Genomic DNA, 21071 nt, shown 5'->3' with positions numbered 1-21071 from the left:
GAGAGCCTGCTTCCCTTCCTCTCTCTCTCTCTGCCTGCCTCTCTGCCTACTTGTGATCTCTATCTGTCAAATAACTAAATAAAATCTTAAAAAAAAAAAGAATCTCTAATGTGATATGCCTTTTGTCTGCTGATGAATGACTAGCAGCTGGGGGCTCCTGGACAGCCTCTAGATGGGGGATGGTTACCAGGGGAACCAACCACGTGAATAGAAGGTGGACACTTCAGACCCTCCCCTCAACCGCCTGGGAGGGCCAAGGGACTGGAGATTGAGTTTATCGCTAATGACTAAAGATTTAATCAGTCATGCCCACCTAAGGAATCCTCCATTAAAAACCCTGACTGAAGGGCATTTGGAGCTGGGATCCTGGGTTGACGATCAAGTGGTGGTGCCAGGAGGTAGTGCTAAGCCTGGAGAAGGCCTGGAAGGTCCTTGCCTCTTCCCCCACACCCTGCCCTGTTCATCTCCTGCATCTGGCTGTTCCGAGTTGTAATAAATTGGTCATCTAGTATACAAACCGTTTTCCTGAGTTTTGTGAGCCCTTCTAGTGAATTATCAAACCTGAGGATGGGGTCAGGGGAATGGCTGATTTATAGCTTTTTATTGATCAGAAGCAGAGGTGACAGGCAATTTGGACTTGCAGTTGGGGGTCTGAAGTAGGGAATAGGGAAGCACTCCTGTGAGACTGAGCCTTTAACCTGTGGAGTCTACCTTAACTCAGGCAGTTACTGTCACAATTGAGTTAAACTGTTAGTGTCTGGGGGTGCCTGGCTGGCTCAGTCAATAGAAATACGACTCGTGATCTCAGGATCGTGAGTTCGAACCCCACGCTGCGGGTAGGATTTACTTTAAAAAGTAAAAAAGTAAAATTAAGAATTAAAAATTTTAAAATTAAAAAAAAATACTGTTGGTATCTGATGAGAAATAGAGAATTGCTTGGTGTGAAAAAAACCTACACGTTTGGTGACAGAAGTGAGTGTAGAGAAGTAAAACTTTTTTTTCATTAAGCCGGATAAATAATTAAGTTATCGTGGGGATCCTTGTCAGAAGTTAAAAATCTTCATACCTGAACCAAGTAATTCTCCTTCCAGGTATCTTTTCTAAGAAAAGAATCAGAAACTAGGTCGAGGACAAATATACAAAATGGATTCCCCAGAATAAATCTCCCCAGAAACAGCCTTAATGTCCAACAATAAAATTAGATACTTTAAAGTATAAATTTTTCCATGGTCATGGGAAAATGTTCATGATATAATGTTAAGGAGAGAAAATAAAAATACAGCTGTAATTTGTTCTAAATTAAAATTGTTTACAGTAAGAAGTAAAGACAGCAGTATGCTTTTCTCTATTTTTAAAAATGAAGACTTTGGAACCTTAGAGGGGAGAACAGGACTGTTTGGAAACTAATCCAGAAAGTGTGAAGATAAACATGCCTCCAAAAGGTTGAAGGACATTCATCATTCCTAGTCTTTCCAAGCCCGGGCTCTCCACCGCGTCACCATGGATGTCCTTGCTTTGGAACTGCAAAAGGAGGTTCTTCCATGTTTTCCTGATGGAACTGGACCTACCTCAATAATTTTTGCTGCTGGTTCTTTCGTTTCAAATTCCACAAAGGCAAATCCCTTTGGATCTCCAGCAGACTAATAGTTTGGCGTACTTACATCAACAACATTGTCACATTTCCCAAAGACTCTTTCAATCCAGCTGTGATCAACCTTTCTGGGAATTAACACCTATGATAAGTCAGAGATAGTATTAAATCTGTACAGATTTAATAACGATTGCCTTACTTAAATGGTCAACAAGTTTTACCTCGAATGTTTTAAAAAATTAAGTGAAAATTAAAATGAAGACTTTGGGAGGCATACAAGAGGAAAGGAAAGAAGAAGGCAAACAACACTTATCAGGCAACCAAGATGCCCGGGGCTTTATGACCATTACGTTCGCTGCTCTGTTCCATCGTCACAAAATCCAAGTGAGGCAACTATGATTATCCCACTCCTTCATGTTAATTATACTTTTTTTTTTTTTTTTAAGATTTTATTCATTTGTCAGAGAGAAAGAGAGCACAAGCAGGAGGAGCGGCGGGCAGAGGGAGGAGAAGCAGGCTCCCAGATGAGCAGAGAGCCCAATGCCAGACTCCATCCTAGGACTCTGGAATCATGACCAGAGCCAAAGGCAGATGCCCAACTGACTGAGCCACCCAGGGCCCCTGATTATACCTTTTTTTAATGGAGGAGAGTGCAGGATCACCCAAAGAGATGAAAGAATTCCCAGGGCTCAGGGCTTGTTGGGGAAGGAGCCGAATTCAGCCCAGCCTGTCCCACTCCCAAGCTCCCATCTTCCTACTGTATCTCGCTGCCCAGATGCTCATGGAGCTTTGGCTTTACTTCTACTGCCATTTGGAGTTTGATTAAAAACAAAATACGGACCACTTTATCACGAGTGCTTTCAGTACACATTTATTGCAAAACCACAGCACAGTAGTAACTATAACGTCAACATAACAGTATTTCCGAACGGAACAGGAGATCGCCATTCCAATGTGCATTCTCCAAAGGCGCGGAGGCTTATATGGAAGCTCCCGCAAGGTGAGTAATGACTAGAACCCCATTCTGAACTGGGAGTTCTAAACCATTAAACATTTAATTACCACTTTGGCAAAGCAATGCACATTACCATTTCCACAATGTAACAGCACAGAGATTTTAAATGCATCTTTATTTTTCAGAATCTTCAGTCTTCACAATGTGAAGTGAAGCAGAGTTTGAAATAAAGCGCTTTGCCAAAACATAAGTTTCTTAAAAAGACCCGATGGAAAGGAGGGAAAACGGCATATGAATACTATTTATCAGTGCTTACAGTTGACGTTAACTAGAGAATAAAAATACTCAAGACTTCAACATTTCCTTACAAAAGTATACTTGGCCATAAAATAAAAGTCTATAAAACCCCAAATATTAAAAAAGTAAAATGCAAAAAAAAATTTTTTTTATTAAAATGTAATACAATCTTTACATGGTAAGAATTGTTTAAAAACGCACAGGACACTTCCTAAATTGTGATGAGTGTCAGAGGGCATTTATCACATGCTCTCATGCTTTGACAGTTGCATAGACCCACTGGGTCACAGAGCCAGGCCGGCAGATATGCACGCAACCGCCCCCTCTCCCCCAGCATTGAGTCTCCGGCTGGGCGGCGTCTAAGCTCCCTCTGCACCTGTTCATATTTACACCATATCTTGTGCTGGGAAGAGGAAGTTTGACCAGGCACGTGGGGTGTCATAGGAGGCGGGCCCCCGCTGCCAGAGAGTCTGCCTCTTTGTGTTGCCTAGATCTTAGCGTTGCCATGTGAATAATCAGTTCCTGGAGCTGGAAGGAATCACAAGAGATCATCTGGTTTATCCTCAGTCCTCTGGCCCAGCCCTGACCCATGCTCCTCCTTAAGTGGAGCTTAAGGCTCTGCCCCAGAAGTGTTGAGTCGGCTGCAACCTTGTGTGTAACTGTAGCATTTTCAGCCAAAAACCATTCTCAGGGTGGACCCAGATCCCGGCAGGAAAGGACTTTGTTTTTCCATAGACTGAATGAAAGGAATCAGGGGAGTCACTTCACTGCAGCCTGGGACTAACCGGAGAGAATGGGGGGGGGCATGAATGGGAATGAGACTCAAGGCCAAGAGGGAGGCTCAAGGCTGAAGGCAGGGTGATCTACAGGAACCTCGGGGAATGGGAGTCGGGAGCCTATTTAGTACGTTAGGCCCCCCGCGCCTCTCCCCCCATCCCCTGCCCAGTGTGGATGGTGGTGGCCATGGGACTGTTGCGGGTTCTTGCTCCGTGAGCTGCCTCTGCTGTTTCCGCAGCCGTCTGACCTGCTGCCCTGGCCTCTGCCTGCCTTCCTGCTCTGTCAGATAGCGCACAGCCACATAAGCCAGAGAACTATGAATGGTATAAAATTAGACCAAATCCATGGTGGCTTAGGAGCAGAAGGAGAACAGCAACGTGTTCGGGCTTTGGGATAGTGATTTTGGTTGGACAGGCTTTCTGGCTTGCTTCTAGGAGAGTGACCAAGAGGATGGAGATGGACGGAAAAGTCCAAATGGGAACTTTACTTGGATCTAAGTCTACTTGGACTACTCAAGATTTCTTTGCATCCAAGAATTGGCATGAAAAGCCACTATTTTGGCAGGCTGCAGGAAATACAATAGGTACCGAAGGCATGCCTTCAATTACAGAACATTCCTTGGAGGATGGAAGGGAAGGGGATTGTTAAAGTTACAGCGTTTCAAGTAAAACACAGCTCCTCTTGGGAGGCGCTGGATGTCTCCATTCCCACTGCTTTCTCGGAGCAGAACAGGAGACCCCCTATAACAGACAGGGCATCTGTGGGGGCGGGGTTCCCAGATGGCTGGTTCCCCCTTCTAGCGCTCCCACGGGCTTGCACTAACTCCAAGTGGGAAATGTGGACTCACCAGTACAATTCCTCTTCGCCTGGGTCCTCTGCCTTGACGGTTCTGCCAGTCCCCCTCTGCCACTCTATTTCTTGAGCACCCCGCTCTGGCCTCCAGTCCTTGAAAGCAAGAAGTTCTCAGTGCAAACGGGGAGTGGCTCTGGGACAGATGACTGGGAAGCTGTAGCATCTCCAGCCCTCTTGAGCTGAGAAAGCAGTTGGCCAGACGTGCCACAGACGGGATGTACTTGGAGGCAGGAGGCTGGGCCAGATGACTCAGTGAGAATAAGCCAGTTTCGGGGCTGTTTTCCAGAACCTGCTTCTACCACAACTCTGCCTCCAAACCCCCTTCTCCACTTTTGCTCAGCAGATATGTTAACACATGCCTCCTAGGCCTGGCTTCTGTCTCACTGACTCTTTTACGGTGGTCTCCTGGGCCTCCTTACATAGCCTTGTCTCCTCCTTGCTAGAAGGCTCTTCCCTCTGCCTAATCCTGTGTTTGAAAGAGCACTAATATGTCAGAAATCTTTGGAAGCTTGTTTGCTTTCCCTAAATCCTTTCCCCCTCTTCTCAAGTCATCAAAACACATTTCCCTGCCTTTCCCTTCAAAAGGGAAGGGAGTATGGTACAGTCTGTGAAGGTTACATATATCCATGTGTTGGTTAGGACACGCGTGGATTTGTCATGGATTTAGAAACCTATTCAGGATTTAGAAATCAGGATTTAGAACCTATTCTTCCAAACAGAGTAAGACCCCACAGACAACTGTAGACATAGTAGCCTTTCGGGGGTGTCGCTATCTTTGAACTACACGGTTTTTATGAATGGACTCATCGGAAAATGAGTCTGAGGGCCAGGGACACTGTCTTGTTTCTACATCCTCAGTGCCTAGCCCAGTGCTCAGCAGGCAGTAAGAGCCCTGCATTGGATTACGAGATCCAGCCTCCTTCATCCCAGATCTTCTTTCTTTTTTAAAAATATGATCTGCCTCTCCCGGCATTTAATATTGGCTATGATGAAATCCCTGCCTGACTTTATTTTAGGATGTTCCATTATGTTCAAATTGTCTTATAAAGTACGCAGAAGGAAAAAGATCATAGTCTGCTCTAAGATAAAAGAAGCAATTTTGTAAGAAAAAATTAAAGTTTAAAAAAACATGAAATAAATTCCAGGACCTAGCCAACAAAGAACTTATTGGTAGAGCAATATTGGTAAAAGACTGGATGGGAAGGGGATCAGTAGCTGGTTCATTAGAAAAACCTTTCTCCCAGTTAGGCAGAAGGATGATTACAGGCAACAGAAGGGCAGCATGGAGTCGCCCTGCATGGGGGTCGACACTAAGCTTAAGTGAAAAAGACAACAAATATGGAAGGACTTCTCTATTCTGGGATAATAGAGGGTGAGGTGTCAGGGCTAAGATATCAACTGATGTTTTTTCCACGGAAAGAACAAGGGTAACTACTTTCCTTGGGACATGGAACAAGGATTCTAGGGCACAAGCCAAAAGGACAGTGGGATTACAGAGAAGAGGGATGGCTGCATCTGAGACATCTCTAGCACTTTCTGAAACAATTTCTCAGCAATAACATACTGATCAGGAAGAGCAAGACAATGTGAACTGGCGAGTTCAGGAAAGAACTATGAAGAAAGGGGCCACCCGACACACCCCCTCAATCTTGGCTAAATTCCACTGGGCAGGCCCCTCCTGCCCTCGGCAGGTGATGTGGGACCAATCACTCCTCCTGACTTCTGCCTGGCATGTTCTCTGAATCACAACAAAACAGAAATAGCACGTTATGAGTGTAGGTCAAGGACGCGATTTTGTTTTGGACTTGTAGATGCAATCTAGTAGAAGGGAGGCAGAATTTTCCCAAAACTTAATTTTTATAAGCCTCCAAAATGATCCATTTCTGGTGGACAGGGAGATAAATTTGAGACTGGGGACATTTGTAGTAAATAAAATTATCTGCAGGACTAAAACCTGCCCCCCCCCGCCCCCCGCCTTTAAAGCATTCTTTGGGTTTCTGCAAAAACCCAAAGGTCTTCAGAGGCCAGGGCTTCACTAGTGCTGCTCGAGTGCGCTTAGGTTCACTCGCAGGTGGAGAGACCTGAAGGGCTGCCGGAAAGTCTCCAGTGTTCAGACTAACCCTTCTCTGTCTATCTGACAGGCTGAAATCCCAAGTCCTATCATCAGAAATCCTTCCTTTTGGTGTTTAGTCTTTGTTCTTTGTTAAAATTCAAACTTCCCTTAGAAAGGAGACTCACCAGGCCTTATGAAATCTTTGGAAGATTTCATGCTTTTGTTAAATTTGTCTTCAGAGGAAGACAGAGGTGCCAACAATCTCCCCAACTTCTGGAAGGACAAGTAAGTGACCCGGCCGTGATGGTGAGGGTTGGGATTCCTAATGCCAAAATTGATGCTATGCTCCCAGAGAGATGAAGCTTCTGTCTGTGATGAAAATTTCAATGGAACCAAATATCCTTTCCTTGAAATCAGTTATGGTTAATGATGGTATGAGAAAGATACTTAGGTTCCTGCTGTGCGTAATTAAGGATTTGGGAAACTGTCATTCCTTCTTTTAATTGTTAGTTCAGGAGAGTATTTTGGTTTCTAAAATACATCTAAAAGGTCCTGAAGGATGGAAACATCTTTGGTTTTTCTGATTCTCTTTCAAAGGCAGACACTGCACACATAATGTTACTCTGTATCCAGAATAAATAGAAGGATGACTGAAGAAATAAGTGGGTATATTGACAGACTGAGTTTCTCCCACTGCCCAGATCCTGGCAATACATCACTAACAGCTAAAAGGGCCTTGTAGAATTCCTCATTTATCTGGGCGTGATAATGCACAACTGGAAATATTGGGGGATAGGTTTTGCACCTCCTGTGGTCTTCTACTTTTGGTGACGTGTGACCACTAAGTGTAGAAAACTTTTCAGCCAAAAGGAACATATGCTCTAACCCTCTTAATTTAGAGGTGTGGAAGCTGAAGTCCAAGAGGACGGGTGGTTTGCCAAAGGCCCCGACGGTGCTAGCAGCTGCCCTGGAGACAGAGACGGAGACCCAGGCCTCTAAACTCCCAGCCTGGTCCCTTCTTTCAGTCTCTTTCTCCACCAGCTGTTGTGCTCACATCAGGGCCTCAATGAAGCCTTGTTTACGAACACCTGTGTATAGATCTGGCCTTGACAAGGTGAGCCTCTGCTCTCACTCTGTAATCTGCACAGCTCTCCTGACAGAATGTGGCCTCGTCCAGGATGACAGAGTCGCAAAACAACTTACAATCAATCCTTGATTGTGCCATGACTCTAGAAATATAAGTCTGAGGATGGGCTTTACCATCTGATCTGACAGTTTGATTTCTACATGTGCAAACCCATCACTGACTCACAATGAATCAAACCAAGCCAAAGGATGGGTTCCTGGTTTGGCTTGATTCCAGACAGCAAATGCAGTGCTCTGACCTGGCTTCTGGAACGCCGCTGTCTCAACATCAGATGGCAGATTTCTCTCTTATTGCATTTGATACATTTAATAAGCCCCGCATTTCATATACAAAGTCCTTTGGGGGAAATAAACAGCACCTGCAGCTTATCTCCTCCCACAGACAATGAAAAAGCCAGTTCTTCTGGACAAATGTGTTCAGTGGAATAGTCCATGTGTTCACAGGAGGAGGGCCACTGCGCAAATGGAAACAGGAAGGTGCTGGGAAGCTTTGCAATTTTAGAGACAGCTTCCATCATTTCTTCCCACTTAAATAAAAACGGACCTGAGTTTTTTAACTGGAAGAGATCTTAGGGATATCTTTGTTCGCTCCCTTAATTCAGAAATGCGTTCAATGGGAAATGAAGTGACTTGCTCAAGGTCAAACAGCTGAAGACACTAGGCCTGGGACACCTGCCAAGCCCAGGGGCTCCTGGGTGTCTCTAGTCTAGTTCATTAAGGAACTGGCCTGCTTTCCTCCCTAATGCTGGTAACCCGGAAAATCTGATGCAATCGGAAAGGGGAAAGCCGGGTGGAGAGGAGGGCAGAGAAGAGGTGACCAAACCAAGCTTTGCTCTTGCCCACTACAATGCATCCATTTTATGGGTAGTGTGAGTCAGGATAGCTAAGGAAAGCGACCAGGAAAATAGGATCACCAGGATCTTCATTAGCTAGTGGTTTTTTTTTTTTTTTTAAATGGAATCACAGAGTTTACTCTCTTGAGTCTTTGCTTTCTACACTGTTGCGTGTCTCTGCTGAGACAGGGCTGAGGAAACCCTGTCAAGAAAATCGATTTGGGGGCGCCTGGGTGGCTCAGTGGGTTAAGCTGCTGCCTTCGGCTCAGGTCACGATCTCAGGGTCCTGGGATCGAGTCCCCGCATCAGGCTCTCTGCTCAGCGGGGAGCCTGCTTCCCTCTCTCTCTCTGCCTGCCTCTCTGCCTACTTGTGATCTCTCTCTGTCAAATAAATAAATAAAATCTTAAAAAAAAATCGATTTGGATTTCGGGCGTGGGTCATTCACTTTCTTCTCTCACAGTACGTGGGCCCTAGTTGACATCAAAAGAGAGAGTCCATTTCCAGTAAGAAAAAAGGAATATTGCATATTAGAATTCACTTTTAAACTTCTGGATGTGATAAGAGTTTGATGGTCTGCAACCAGGTTTGTGAGATGTCTCTATTAACTACTCCTCCATTTGGTACAGACGCATCTGGGAGAGAAACAAGGATCTCAGAAACTCCTGCTTCTGCCCAAAAAAGCTAATGCCAACATGGTCGAAGAATTAATTCCCTAGATGACTTAATTTTAAATCCCCAAGTTTCTATAAATATGTATGAAAATGCATAGAAGAATTTCTGAAAGGATTAGTAAGGAATACTTTGGAAAAGGGGCATGGATAGTCAGCACGTGTTTGTATGGAGATAGACCACCCTATTTCTGTACTGGGTATTTTACAATGGCTATGCATTCATGCATTCCTTGTTTAATTTTCAAAAACTTAAAAGAAATGAAAAAATTACTTAATTTTATTTCTGGTTATTGCATTGACCACTTATGCAAAGAATGCTGGTCTAGGACTCAGGTTACCTGCTAAAACTTTGCTTGGCATTGAACCTCAAAGATTTTCTGTGAATTTGTAAAATGAGGTATTTGGATAAGATCATCTCTTTGATTCCAAGGGAAGAAAATCAATTGGAATTAGAAAAAGCCTAAACTAAGTTGTAGGAAGTAGAAGTTTCACTTTTTAACATTTAGGTAAATGAAAAGTGTCTCCCAAGTCCTGCTTGGCCATTGTGGTCAAGACTGTGGAAGCCTCCCTTGCAGATGAGAAGAGCCAAGAGGGAGCACTGAGAGCACTGTGATGTGTGCTTCAGAGCTCAAATGGTTTGATGAGTTTCTAACATTTTATCAAGCTGCTGAAATGAATTTTAGCTTTCATTTTTTAGTCGTTTAAGAGAAAAAAGTGTAATTCTCCCTTGTTGAACGAACAGAACAGCTAGGACAGAGCAACCTTTGCTCTCACTTTTTGAGCATGGGTTGAGATGGAAAGCTATCATCGGAGGCCTTCCAGATTTCCAAGGCACAAAAGAAAGACTCCATAAGGCTATCGAATCAGTCCATATTCTAAAAAGCAAGAAGGAATAGCTAGAGAAGCCTGTTAGAGAGACCTTTGTCATTTCCACGTCAGGGGATATTCTAACTTATGAAACTTGCTGTGGGAAGAACTGTTAGAGCTCTCTGGACTGACCCATGCTAGCATCCCGCTCAGGAGACGGAAGCCCAGGCATGTGGCCTTGGTCGTAGTTAAGCGTGAGGCTGGGCTTTCGCCTCGGAGCTCAGGGAGGGCTTCAGGGTGAAGCCTGTGCCAGGAAGTCAGGGCAAGGAAGAGACCTAGAGAGTCTCAGACACCTGAGAGGACATGTGTGCTCAGAGTAGTCAAGGTGTCCCCATCCTAAGCACACAACTACCTCCACCGAGTACAAAGTACCCATGGACGCTGTTAAAAGAGCAACCCAAAATCCCCCCGTCAACTTTTGTCCTTCTGGGATGGTCTAACACTACCTATCCCCAGAATATTGCTTATATTTTCCTAATAGACTAGTGAACTGTTTGATAGTATGGAAATAAACTTTAATTTGTCCCTTTCTGTACAATTCTAAATTAAAGGGGTATTCCTAGATTCACAAAATAGGTGTCATCAAATTTCCTCATAGTTTTCTTTTGCACTTGCTATATAAAATGGTATAATCACCATGATTCCCATACTTATTATTTTAGGCACAGGTGTGGAATTAATGTGATTTTTAACATTAGTTTAAAGCAAGTTTACTATGCATTTGTATTTGATCTTCAGTTTAAAACGTAGCTTCCACTTACGCAAACAGCAAGATGAATGCCTAGATTTTAGTAAAAATAATAGGAAAAAAAACCCAATTTAAAGTAGATAGGAATTTAATCTCTTCAATTTAAAATCTCTTAGCTTGAATCCCTCATTAGAAGGGCTTCATAAAAACAAGCTGTAAACATTCTCAATAATGAAGCATAAATATATGATCTATGATAAAGCTTGGCCCTGAAGCCATATATGTTTAAATATACAAAATCCTACTTTAACTTGATTCCCTCTTGTTATTTTATTAGCTCCATCCTCCAGTGAAATGCATTTGTGTGCGTAATTATCTTGTGCCTATACCTCGACCACAGACCATATTAAAAAATGTTTCTTCCCATAAACTGTGAAGTATTCATTGATAAGCCACAGGGAACTTACACTATACATGTTCTTACCAATTAATGCTGTTGACTTGGTTTATGAGGATTGAATTATTCATCAGAATCTTTTTATATCACATCCCTGCAGGCTAAGACTCAGAGATGTTAGAGCACCAACAGGATGAAGAAAACAGAATGATCTTACTTAAAAACCAGGCACCTCTGTTAGATCCCTGTACTTTCCATACTCCAAATGATGATTTGTTCCAAGCCCCACCATGTACTAACACGGAGGAGTAGTCATGACCCGCCCCGAAATGTCCCAATTAAACTGTGGTTTTGTGAGGTAGGGAAAAACCTTGCTTTGGGAGCCACAAGGTGTGGGTTTCAGTTGGTTCTACCTTTGTTACTAACTAGGATTGTGACCGTCAGCAAGATCCTTAGCCTCTGTGGGATTGTTCCTATAAATTCTAAAATGAGGGGCTTGGCTTAGTGGAGGGTTCACACTTCTTTTGTTATAAAATTTCATTAGGACTCTGTAGTGTTTGTTTAGAAAGTACAAAGACAACAGCTGGTCTATTTTGATGCATGCTAGAAATAACAAGTAAAAAATGCATATGACTTGAAATATTCAGGGAAATGAATAATGTGTAATCCTCTCTCCCCACCTCCAAAGCCCTTTGGTTCTATCAGGTTTGGTACATGAAATTTTGATCATTTAAAACAGTTGCAGTTTGGATTAGAACAAGCATCTGCCAGAGGGGTAAGCAGATAGAATAAAAGAGATGGAAGCATTTCACGTGTGCTAAAAACATGGTTGGCGTCTGGTACGATGTAGGAATTTTCATCACTACCCACTTGGGATGTCATGAAATTCGTCATTTAGGTAATATTTTTAAAGTGTTTTTCTTTACTTGGTATTAAAAGTAGAATTAACTATAATTAGAATGTTCTATATCATGTCTTATTATAGAAAAATTTCATATACAGTGTCCTCAAACACAACAGTTCTGACTAAAACTGAGTACTTCCTAACTCCTCCCTCTCCTCTCTGTCTTCTAAGAGGGAGGGGTGGGGGTTACCTGAGCACCGCTCAGGGACCGCTCATATCCACAGTGGCTGGCTTTCAATTACCTGCAAGAATTTTGCTTTCCTTTACTGAGGAATGACAGAGGTAACTGGAGCTAAGCCTAGCCTTCATGGGTTTTTTCTTCTCTTAGCAAGTTCCTTAGTTCCTTCAGTTCTTGATTCTAAGTCAGCAGGGTGGTTATAAGGGCGGTGATTTTAAGGTGACGGAAGATAGAGGCTGAATTCCTTACTTTTCAAGAAGCATGATTTAGGATCTCAGAAGAAGGCTTAGATCCTCCTCTGAGCCCGGGGTGAGCTCCCACATGACCCTGGACTTATGAAGGGGGGGCGGGCTTTGGGACCGTGTGTGAGGATGTGTGCACACATGATGAGATGAGCAGAGTGGAGGACTAAGCAGCCCTCTTTAACCACATTCTACTACCATGGCTAGGAGAAGGAGTCGGCTTGCACTCTGTTCAGAGAAAGACAAATAAAATATATATTTAGCTGACAATCAAGATATAATTTCAAGGGAGGGAAAAAAAAAAAGAGAGGTGGTTGAAGGAAGATGGAAAAATGAAGACAAAGAAAGTATTGTTCTTGTCTTTCTGGGAAAACATTTGGTTTTCCTAGGTTAAGGGGAATGATGTAAATGTCAACAGTGGTAATACCATAATCCCACCGGAGCACATCTTATGTCACAGTGAAATATATGTCTGAGAGCTGTCCAATGAATAACCGTCATTTTTAAGAAAGCTATCATCCACACAAAGAAAACAGGCACTGACAAAAGATCGCCTTCTCAAACATGTGGACTCCGTAGAGAATGGAGTATTTACAACCGGAATTGAAATACAAGAATGTAATCCAGAAATCACTCAACAGGTTTGGAAGTTTCAATGTTATAAATGGTTATTTCCAAACAAGGGTCATTTAATAAAATGCAGCCCAAGTAAATAATAGCTGGTGCTGGGCTTTACACCCCTGCCACCATCTCTCTCTCTACATACAGCCTGAAGACACAGAATGTTCCATGGGATTTCTCAGCTCACTTTTAACAAAGTGCTCAATCAGAACGGAATTACAGTTTTCATACAATATTTAATGCGACTATACTGAACATTTAGTCACCTTTAATATAATTATTTAAGAGCCTAGTAGATGAAATTGCATTTCACAGAAACAAGGACAAGTTGAGATCGAGACACAAAGTATGTGTTCTGAAGCAGTGGGAAGCACTTGCTCACCGTAATAAAGATGGCCCAAGGTTTCCGACCTGGTTAAAAATAAGGAGTCATATAAGAAATGGCTTTATTAGAAAAAACGTAGTGTACACGTGGCTAATTTTTATCATCGATAGACCTTGTGGCTACTTTATAATTAAAATCTGATCAAGGGTTTAAACTTCTTTAGAAGTTAGTGGCATTTCTTCCTATTCTGATATGTGACTTAGGTAAGGTATGTGACAGATACCCTTTATTTCTTCCCATAATTACAATTAATCAATCAGTAGTTTAGCACTGGCACAAAACATAGAGGACATCATTCAGGTAGTGCTTTATGTGTAAGCTATCCACACTTCCAGCCCCGGAACCAGGCACGGGTGTGCCATTTTATAGTCTTTCGATCCCCTACAATCCCTCCGGTCCCGCGTTATTATTACCTAGTAGTCATGAAATGAACACGATCATCTGTAACCTAACAACACCGCTGAGTGAAGTTTCTCTCTTCTCCTTTTTTTCTCCTGTTAGGTGTGCAACTCCAAGCAAATGTGCGGTACGACTTCCAGTCCCTCTTTCAACTCCTTCACGTCTGCGCTATTACACTGAGACAACCACATCAAGATAGAGTCTGTCATATGATTCCCTGAAGCACAGAATGAGGAGGAGACTGAGCAAACACGACCCGGGAAGGCACCAGTTGAACCAAGACAACTCTGGAAGACAAAAACACGCAACTGTAAGCATTCAGATGTCAGCAGCAGAACCACCTGTAAAAATCTATTCCTCCAAAGGGGGGGGGGAGTCAATCACCTTTAGATGTTTGTTCGCTATTTTTAAATGCCCCTCTATCACTGTCACTCTTGTCTCTGTTTAGAAATATCTGACAGTTTAGAAAGACAAGTAAGAAAAGCACCTGAATTTGGAGACAACACTTTTAGATTTTCTTGGATAGAAATATCTAGTTCTCAGCAAGCAGTCATCACCGTAAAACATGTTAGAAAATACATTAAAAAAAAACTGAAGTGAAATATAACAAATTAATCCTAATTCTACCCTCAGAGAAACTGCTGTGAATATTTTGGTTTATTTCTTTCTAGTTGTCTTTTTTTCCCCCCTACTAGCATAAATGTATGTACGATGCCAATTATCTGAAAACCTACAGGAATTATCTAAACAGGCAATTCTGTCATTACTCGGTTTAATGGTATCAAGAACATGCTTATTCAAAAATGCTGGCTCATGAACTCAGGGCTGGCCCACAGGCCAGCCCCAGCCTCATGCTACCAAGACACGTCAGCTCCCCGTGGCCGCCTGCCTCCAGTGGCCCTGGAGCTGTGCATCTCTTCTACCTCCTTCTACCAGCCCTCCTTGCCAGGCAATCCTGAAGCTCTGGGTGCAAAGTGAGCAGCATCTTAGCATGAAGGGGTTGTGTTGGTGGGGGGAGGGGATAATTTCCCTAGTTTAATATCCATTAAGCAATTTCAATTAAACAAACAAACAAACAACAGGGGTGCCTGGGTGGCTCAGTCAGTTAAGCGTCTGCCTCCAGCTCGGGTCATGATCCCAGGATCCTGGGATCAAGCCCTGTGGCAGGCTCCCTGCTCATCGGTGAGTCTGCTTTTCCCTCTGCCCACCCCATCACCCCAGCCCCACTTGTGCTGTCTCTCAAATGAACAAATAAAATCTTAAACAAAAAAAAAAAAAAAAAAAAAAAAATGAGGGGAAAAAAAATGAGGGGGAAAAGCTCCCTCATACGTTTTCTTTCCTTTGGGCTCCGCTATAGGTTTATCTTTTCCTTTTGTACTCCTATAGAATACTAATACTGGCTTAATCTTCAAAAATCATCCTAAAGATTTCTACAATGCTGCTTTAGTTCAATCCATAATTCATATGGCTAAAAGAGCAATTTATGCTCTGAAATGGAAATCAGAAAACCAAGTGGTAAGAAAAGGTGCTGAAATACCTTTTTTCTGTAATATGCTTACAAAAGCAGCCTCCCCACATCTCAATTTTTACATTTTAAAAGTCAGACATGCTACTCTATAGCATATAACAAAGACATATATTTCAGTGGTATTTCTCTGCAAAGCTGTTTTCTGTGCTTTACTTGGATTGACTATAATCTAAACACCCAGGAAGACTGTGCCCCTAGAATCTTGTCTTCATTCCAATATTCCCTGAAATGACACACCAGAATTGTCAGCTTTTATATTAACCATACAGCTTCTGGATTTCAGATAATAATTTTAACCAGGCAAAAAGAAGCAATAAAATAAAATAAAATAAATAAGCAGAGAAAAGACAGTAAAATAGAACAGCATACTATTTGTATTAAAAGTGAGCATTTTGGGGGCGCCTGGGTGGCTCAGTGGGTTAGGCTGCTGCCTTCGGCTCAGGTCATGATCTCAGGGTCCTGGGATCGAGTCCCGCATCGGGCTCTCTGCTCAGCAGGGAGCCTGCTTCCCTCTCTCTCTCTCTCTCTCTCTGCCTGCCTCTCCGTCTACTTGTGATCTCTCTCTGTCAAATAAATAAATAAAATCTTTAAAAAAAAAACAAAATAAAAGTGAGCATTTTGACTTTAAGGTCAAATTTTAAGCAATAGCTAAAAAAAAAAAAAGTATGGCTTGACAAAGTGCTCTATAAGAAGGACATTTTCTAAATCTCAAAGAGATTGTATTTTATGGGCTCCCCTGAAACCCAGAAATTTACCAAACATTGCCAAAGAGACCTTTTATTTCATCAGAGTTATAAAATTATTCCTTCTCCCTGGGTTCAGATGAAAAGGGTTACGGTTTACAGGCTGATTTTTACTATTGTGCCCCACTCTGAGAAGTCAAATCCATCTTTCAGTTAAGTTCACTTGGCTCAAACAACTACAACTGTTCTTTGAAATTACTGGCCTTTTCAGAAGGCAAAAAGATACACATCTCTATATTTTCCCACTGCAAAACATTCACATCATTCACAGCTTAGGTGCTCTAATAAGCAGGAAATGGCTTGCTTAAACGTTTCATATGACTTTGCAGTAGCAAAGTCACCTGCTGTCCTTTATGAGCCTGGTGTCATATTACATAATTGAACCAACAGGGTTCTGATTCAATGAAACTTTCTTATTCTTAACCATTATATTCTTTTCTTTTTTTTAAGATTTTATTTCTTTATTTGAGAGAGAGAGAGAGCAAGTGAGCGTGCGGGAGCACAAGCAGAGGGAGTAGCAGGCAACGGGAGAAGCAGGCTTCCCACTCAGCAGGGAATACGACATGGGACTCAATCCCAGGAGCCCAGGATCATGACCTGAGCCAAAAGCAGACGCTTAACTGACTGAGCCACCCAGGTGCCCCAACCGTTATACCTTTGTAAAGAGAGCATGGTTTTCTAATATTCCCTTTTTTTTTTTTTTTGGTCTTTCACTAGAGAAAATACAAATCCATACTTTAAATCTGCCCCCCTCTGTACTTCTACTGGTTCTTTGTCATTTATTATATATAGTGCATCCAGAATAGTCTTTGCTAATTTTACAGTTCGGACAGGCACTATGTCTTACTTGGTGAAGCAGACTCTGCACCAAATGGTGATGTTCTTTTGGGACTGAACTTATCAGGATTTGACTCATCCTCTTACCTTTTTCTTCCAGAAGTACTCTTACACTTTTTAACCTCATCTTTCTCTTTCTCTTTTAACCTCATCTTTCTACCACCTTCAAGTACTTGTCTGGTCCCAGATACCACCCTCCAGAACCAACCTTCTACCTTCTTTGGGGATTTAACCAGAATTAGGATGATTTAACAAAACTGTCTCCATTTTCATTCAAAAGGAGCCGCATGACCTCATGATTTCATGGTGTAATGCCCTGCTTCCTTCACTCCTATTAACTACCCAACAGATCTGACCATAACATTGTGTAATTACTCCCTACATACAAAATTACTCCTTACTAGTCCACATCTGGTGAACCTGTTCTGGTAAACAACAGTCAAAGCCTCACTCTTCAGCCAGGCCCCTGAATCTTTTGAGCCACCATGCAGCCTCAAATTCATGGTCAGCTACTTAAAAGTGAAAGGCCTGAGGGGTAAAAACCTTTAGTGCATTTAGCCAAAACCTTCTAGAACAAAAATAGCAAACAATACAAACTTCAGAACAAGTTACAAACAAAAAAGAGAACATTAGAATATATTTCAGAGCATATAAAGAAAATAACAGCATCTTCAAACTGATTTTGTATGTGAAGTTATTAGGATAGAGTATCACTGTACTGCTTGGAATAACTCAGAGATTCTCCAAGCAAACATTACTGGAAGCAACTCAGTTTTACAAACATGCTTGTATTAGGGAGCAAGTAACAGTTTGTGTGTGTGTGTTTTAAAAAGTAACCTTGAAAAAACCCAAGACAGAAAAACTCTAAGAAACTTCTGATACTGTTCCAAGTACTCCAAACAGAAAGAGAACAGGACATGGGGGATCCTGCGTCCCAAGAAGCCAGCGGCACTGGCATCGAAGCCGGTGTGATGTCTACCATCCATGATGGCAATGGCCATAATCTGCAAGCAAATCACCAGTGGAGGCTGTCATTATAATGGGGTCATTTTGGGGCTAGTCTGTACAGCCCTGAGAAATTATCTCGACAGTCACCCACTAAGAAGCACACTGTGGGGAAATAAATGCTAGTCTGGAAGTTTAGTACTTCTTTGAGAAGTGACCCATGAAACCACAGATCTTCATGATGATTAAAAAGCAGACCTTCTAATCATGTAACTGACAGAACTGAATCCTGACACATAACTAGCTTCTGGGTGAGTTTTTCAAGTTCTAACACGACCGAATTATGGTGTTTGAATACTGGCTGTAATGGAAGGGAATTCCAATTATCCCAAGAAATGTTTAGCGTACTAAGTTGTGGAGCTAAAAGTTATTTTTAGGAAATAATTTTGCAGAGTTTTCAGATTTGTCGCCTGTCCTCAAACCTCAGTTACAAGGTGTGAGGGCTTCTGCTGCAGGACTTTTGGGGCAGGGTCATTGGGGCAGGGGCAGATCATTTCTACATGGAAGAGCCTCAACAAGGTTGTCATTGTTCTGGTAATCTTGGCCTTAGAGAGATGTGGGCGTATTTGTGTGCATTTATTACACACACTCACACATAAACAGGTAAAAGCATCCCCTTAAAATAGAAGCCTAGATATTTAAATTCCTACTAGAAAGCAGCAAATTATCTAAAGGAAACAAGACAAACATTTCGTGAGTGCCAGGCACGACCTGGCCTAGGCTCTTTCACATAAACCTTCTGATTAACTCTCTAAAATGTCAAAATGTACTGGGATTTTTTTTTTTTCCTGAAAATCACCTTGCTGGATTAAAATTAATTGTTAAAGTTTCATTTTCCACAATAATCATGGAGATAAGGCAAAAGCCTTTAACATGGACACAGATATGTATATATACAAACGCGTGATTGGAATCCAACCAAAAAGAGGGAAGCTTTTTTTCCCACAGCTAGATAGATCCTTGATTATATCAGTGAGATACGAATTAGCAGAAATACTGCCACATGTTTGTGCTGCTACCTATGCCAGAGAAACAAAAACATCTGCTTGTTTCTGGTCACTAGGAATCTGCAAAATTGGGGGGGAGGTGGTGAACACTGATTGATGCTTCACCCCAGACTCATCTCTGTTGAACAGATTGAAAGCTGCAGGTGGACCAGCGGAGGGACACAGACACTCTACTGGCCAAGCAAAATGATTAGGAGTACACTGGGCTCTTCCACACTCAGACAGTGGAGGGGTATTCTCTGCCTTAAATGGATTAATAAATATATGATATACTTTAGAGACCACATGCAAGAGGTTTATTTATTGGGGAATAACATTATCTGGCATCTACTGCTTTTATATGCTGGGAGGACAAAACTCTATTTCCAGCAGACAGAAAAAAACACACTCTAGCCAGGCTGCAGGGACCACTTAGCAAAGCTGCGCCCATGAGCTGGAAAATTGTTTCTACCACCTGAAGGGGCAACGCTGCCATCCGCACACTTTACCATGCAAAAATAGAGAGGCACTGAGCCTCTTAATTTCAAATGTGACATACGGAAGTGGATTAAAGCTCATGTGTAGTAACTGTTTATTCTATTTAGAGTTATTTGTTCTGTTTTAGAAAACACATTGGAAGCAAAGACCTTATTCCAACACCTCTTGATGGCATTTTCCCTGACAGGAACACGTTTCCAGGAGGACTGTACCCAGTGGGCTAACTTCATTAATCTCTGTCCTTCATATGAAAAACTCAACTCAGACCAAGTTTAGGAAGGTTAGAACCTACAATACCTGCATTACTGATTGATGGAAATAATCTAGTCTGTTGTTAGATTGTTAAGAAGTTAATACATCATTCAGATGCTTTTTGCTGTTAAGTGAAAATGCTGTGTCCAAAGTTGTTCAAAACCCAGGCCAGACTGTTTTATCAGCTTTGGAAAGTTTTAAAAATTTACTTTCCAGTCAAGGTAGTTATCATGGCTATTATTTCTATTATAAAACCTGTCGGAAAGTTTCCTATAAACAATTAGGACTCTTAGATTGTCACATTTTAGAATGTTTCTTACATTTGAATCTTACAAATTAGATTCTTCCAGGTACAAATTATCTGAATTTACTGGTATTTTGATGAGCAGTTAAGAGAACAGCAAAGAGGAAAAAAGGGTAGTAATAATGAATTAAGATGAGGAAATAAAATAGGATCTAAGCCTAGTAGAAATTAATAAAAGCTTTACATTCAAGAATCCCAAGTATAAGTACTTATTTTAATATGCAAAAAAGAATACCAGAAAATTATACTCAAATTTTCCGAAACAGTAAGACAGATTTGGGGCAGAAGAAAGAATATCAGAGAAAACCAAACAACCATGCAAAACGGAGTCACTACAAACCCATGGACCCCAGCACGAGACTGGCCTGCCTTCAACCTGCCCGGCAACTTTTCCAGCTGTTCCCATAGCATCTCCTTCCACTCCTCAAAGATAATTTTAATGCTCCATTCTCTCTGTAAGCCCTTCCTCCACTATCTTCCCACCAGCTCTTAACAGATTAGCTTGTAAGCAGAAGTCGGTGCCATCAAAGAGCTCCTTCAATGATCTTCCCGGGAAACGTGTCTGCTTCTTTGCCCACGCACGCTGCTTCCTCTCCTAACTCCTTTTGTCCAAGGCTAACTCCTCCAGCTGAGTTCGGGACCCCATCCTTCTCTCTCTTGCCCCTTTTCTTCAAATGTGTACTCTTGGGTTCTCACTTCAACCTTCTTTCACTCTTTCCTCGTGCTAACCAATTCACTAGCCACTAGCCACATGTAGCTATTTAAACTTAAATTAATTAAAATGAAATTAAAAAAATCCAATTCCTTATTTGCACTAGTTTCATGTGGCTAGCAGAACTGTTTTGGATAGTACAGATAAAGAGCACTGCCATCATCATAAAAAGTTTCATTGGACAGAGCTGTTCTGCACATTCTACACACTCCTTAGGTGATCTCACTCATCTTTAAGGCTTTACACTACAAATATACCCTAGACATTAATTTATATCTTATGTTAAGACAGTAGATTCTAAGTACCTTTTAAAAAGCAACAGCCCAGTGGTTCTGAAGGAAACTGCATA

At 42.0% G+C, this 21071-nt stretch overlaps 1 protein-coding gene across 1 annotated transcript in view; it reads right to left on the bottom strand.

The window, feature by feature from the left end:
- Nucleotides 1–13055: 13055 nt before the first annotated feature.
- Nucleotides 13056–21071, bottom strand: part of LOC111155066 (disrupted in renal carcinoma 2) — a 69439-nt gene continuing 61423 nt past the window's right edge. The window contains exon 9 of the mRNA XM_022515097.1: nucleotides 13056–14144. Within this exon, the coding sequence (XP_022370805.1) occupies nucleotides 14029–14144 (116 nt within the window). The 3' untranslated portion in view covers nucleotides 13056–14028. The remainder of the gene's footprint in view (nucleotides 14145–21071) is intronic.

Source organism: Enhydra lutris, unplaced genomic scaffold, assembly GCF_002288905.1.
Source record: "Enhydra lutris kenyoni isolate GAN:26980312 unplaced genomic scaffold, ASM228890v2 scaffoldscaffold39, whole genome shotgun sequence".
NCBI lineage: Eukaryota > Metazoa > Chordata > Mammalia > Carnivora > Mustelidae > Enhydra > Enhydra lutris.
The sequence above is the reverse complement of the archived record's forward strand: the minus strand, read 5'-3'. Positions and strand labels throughout refer to the sequence as shown.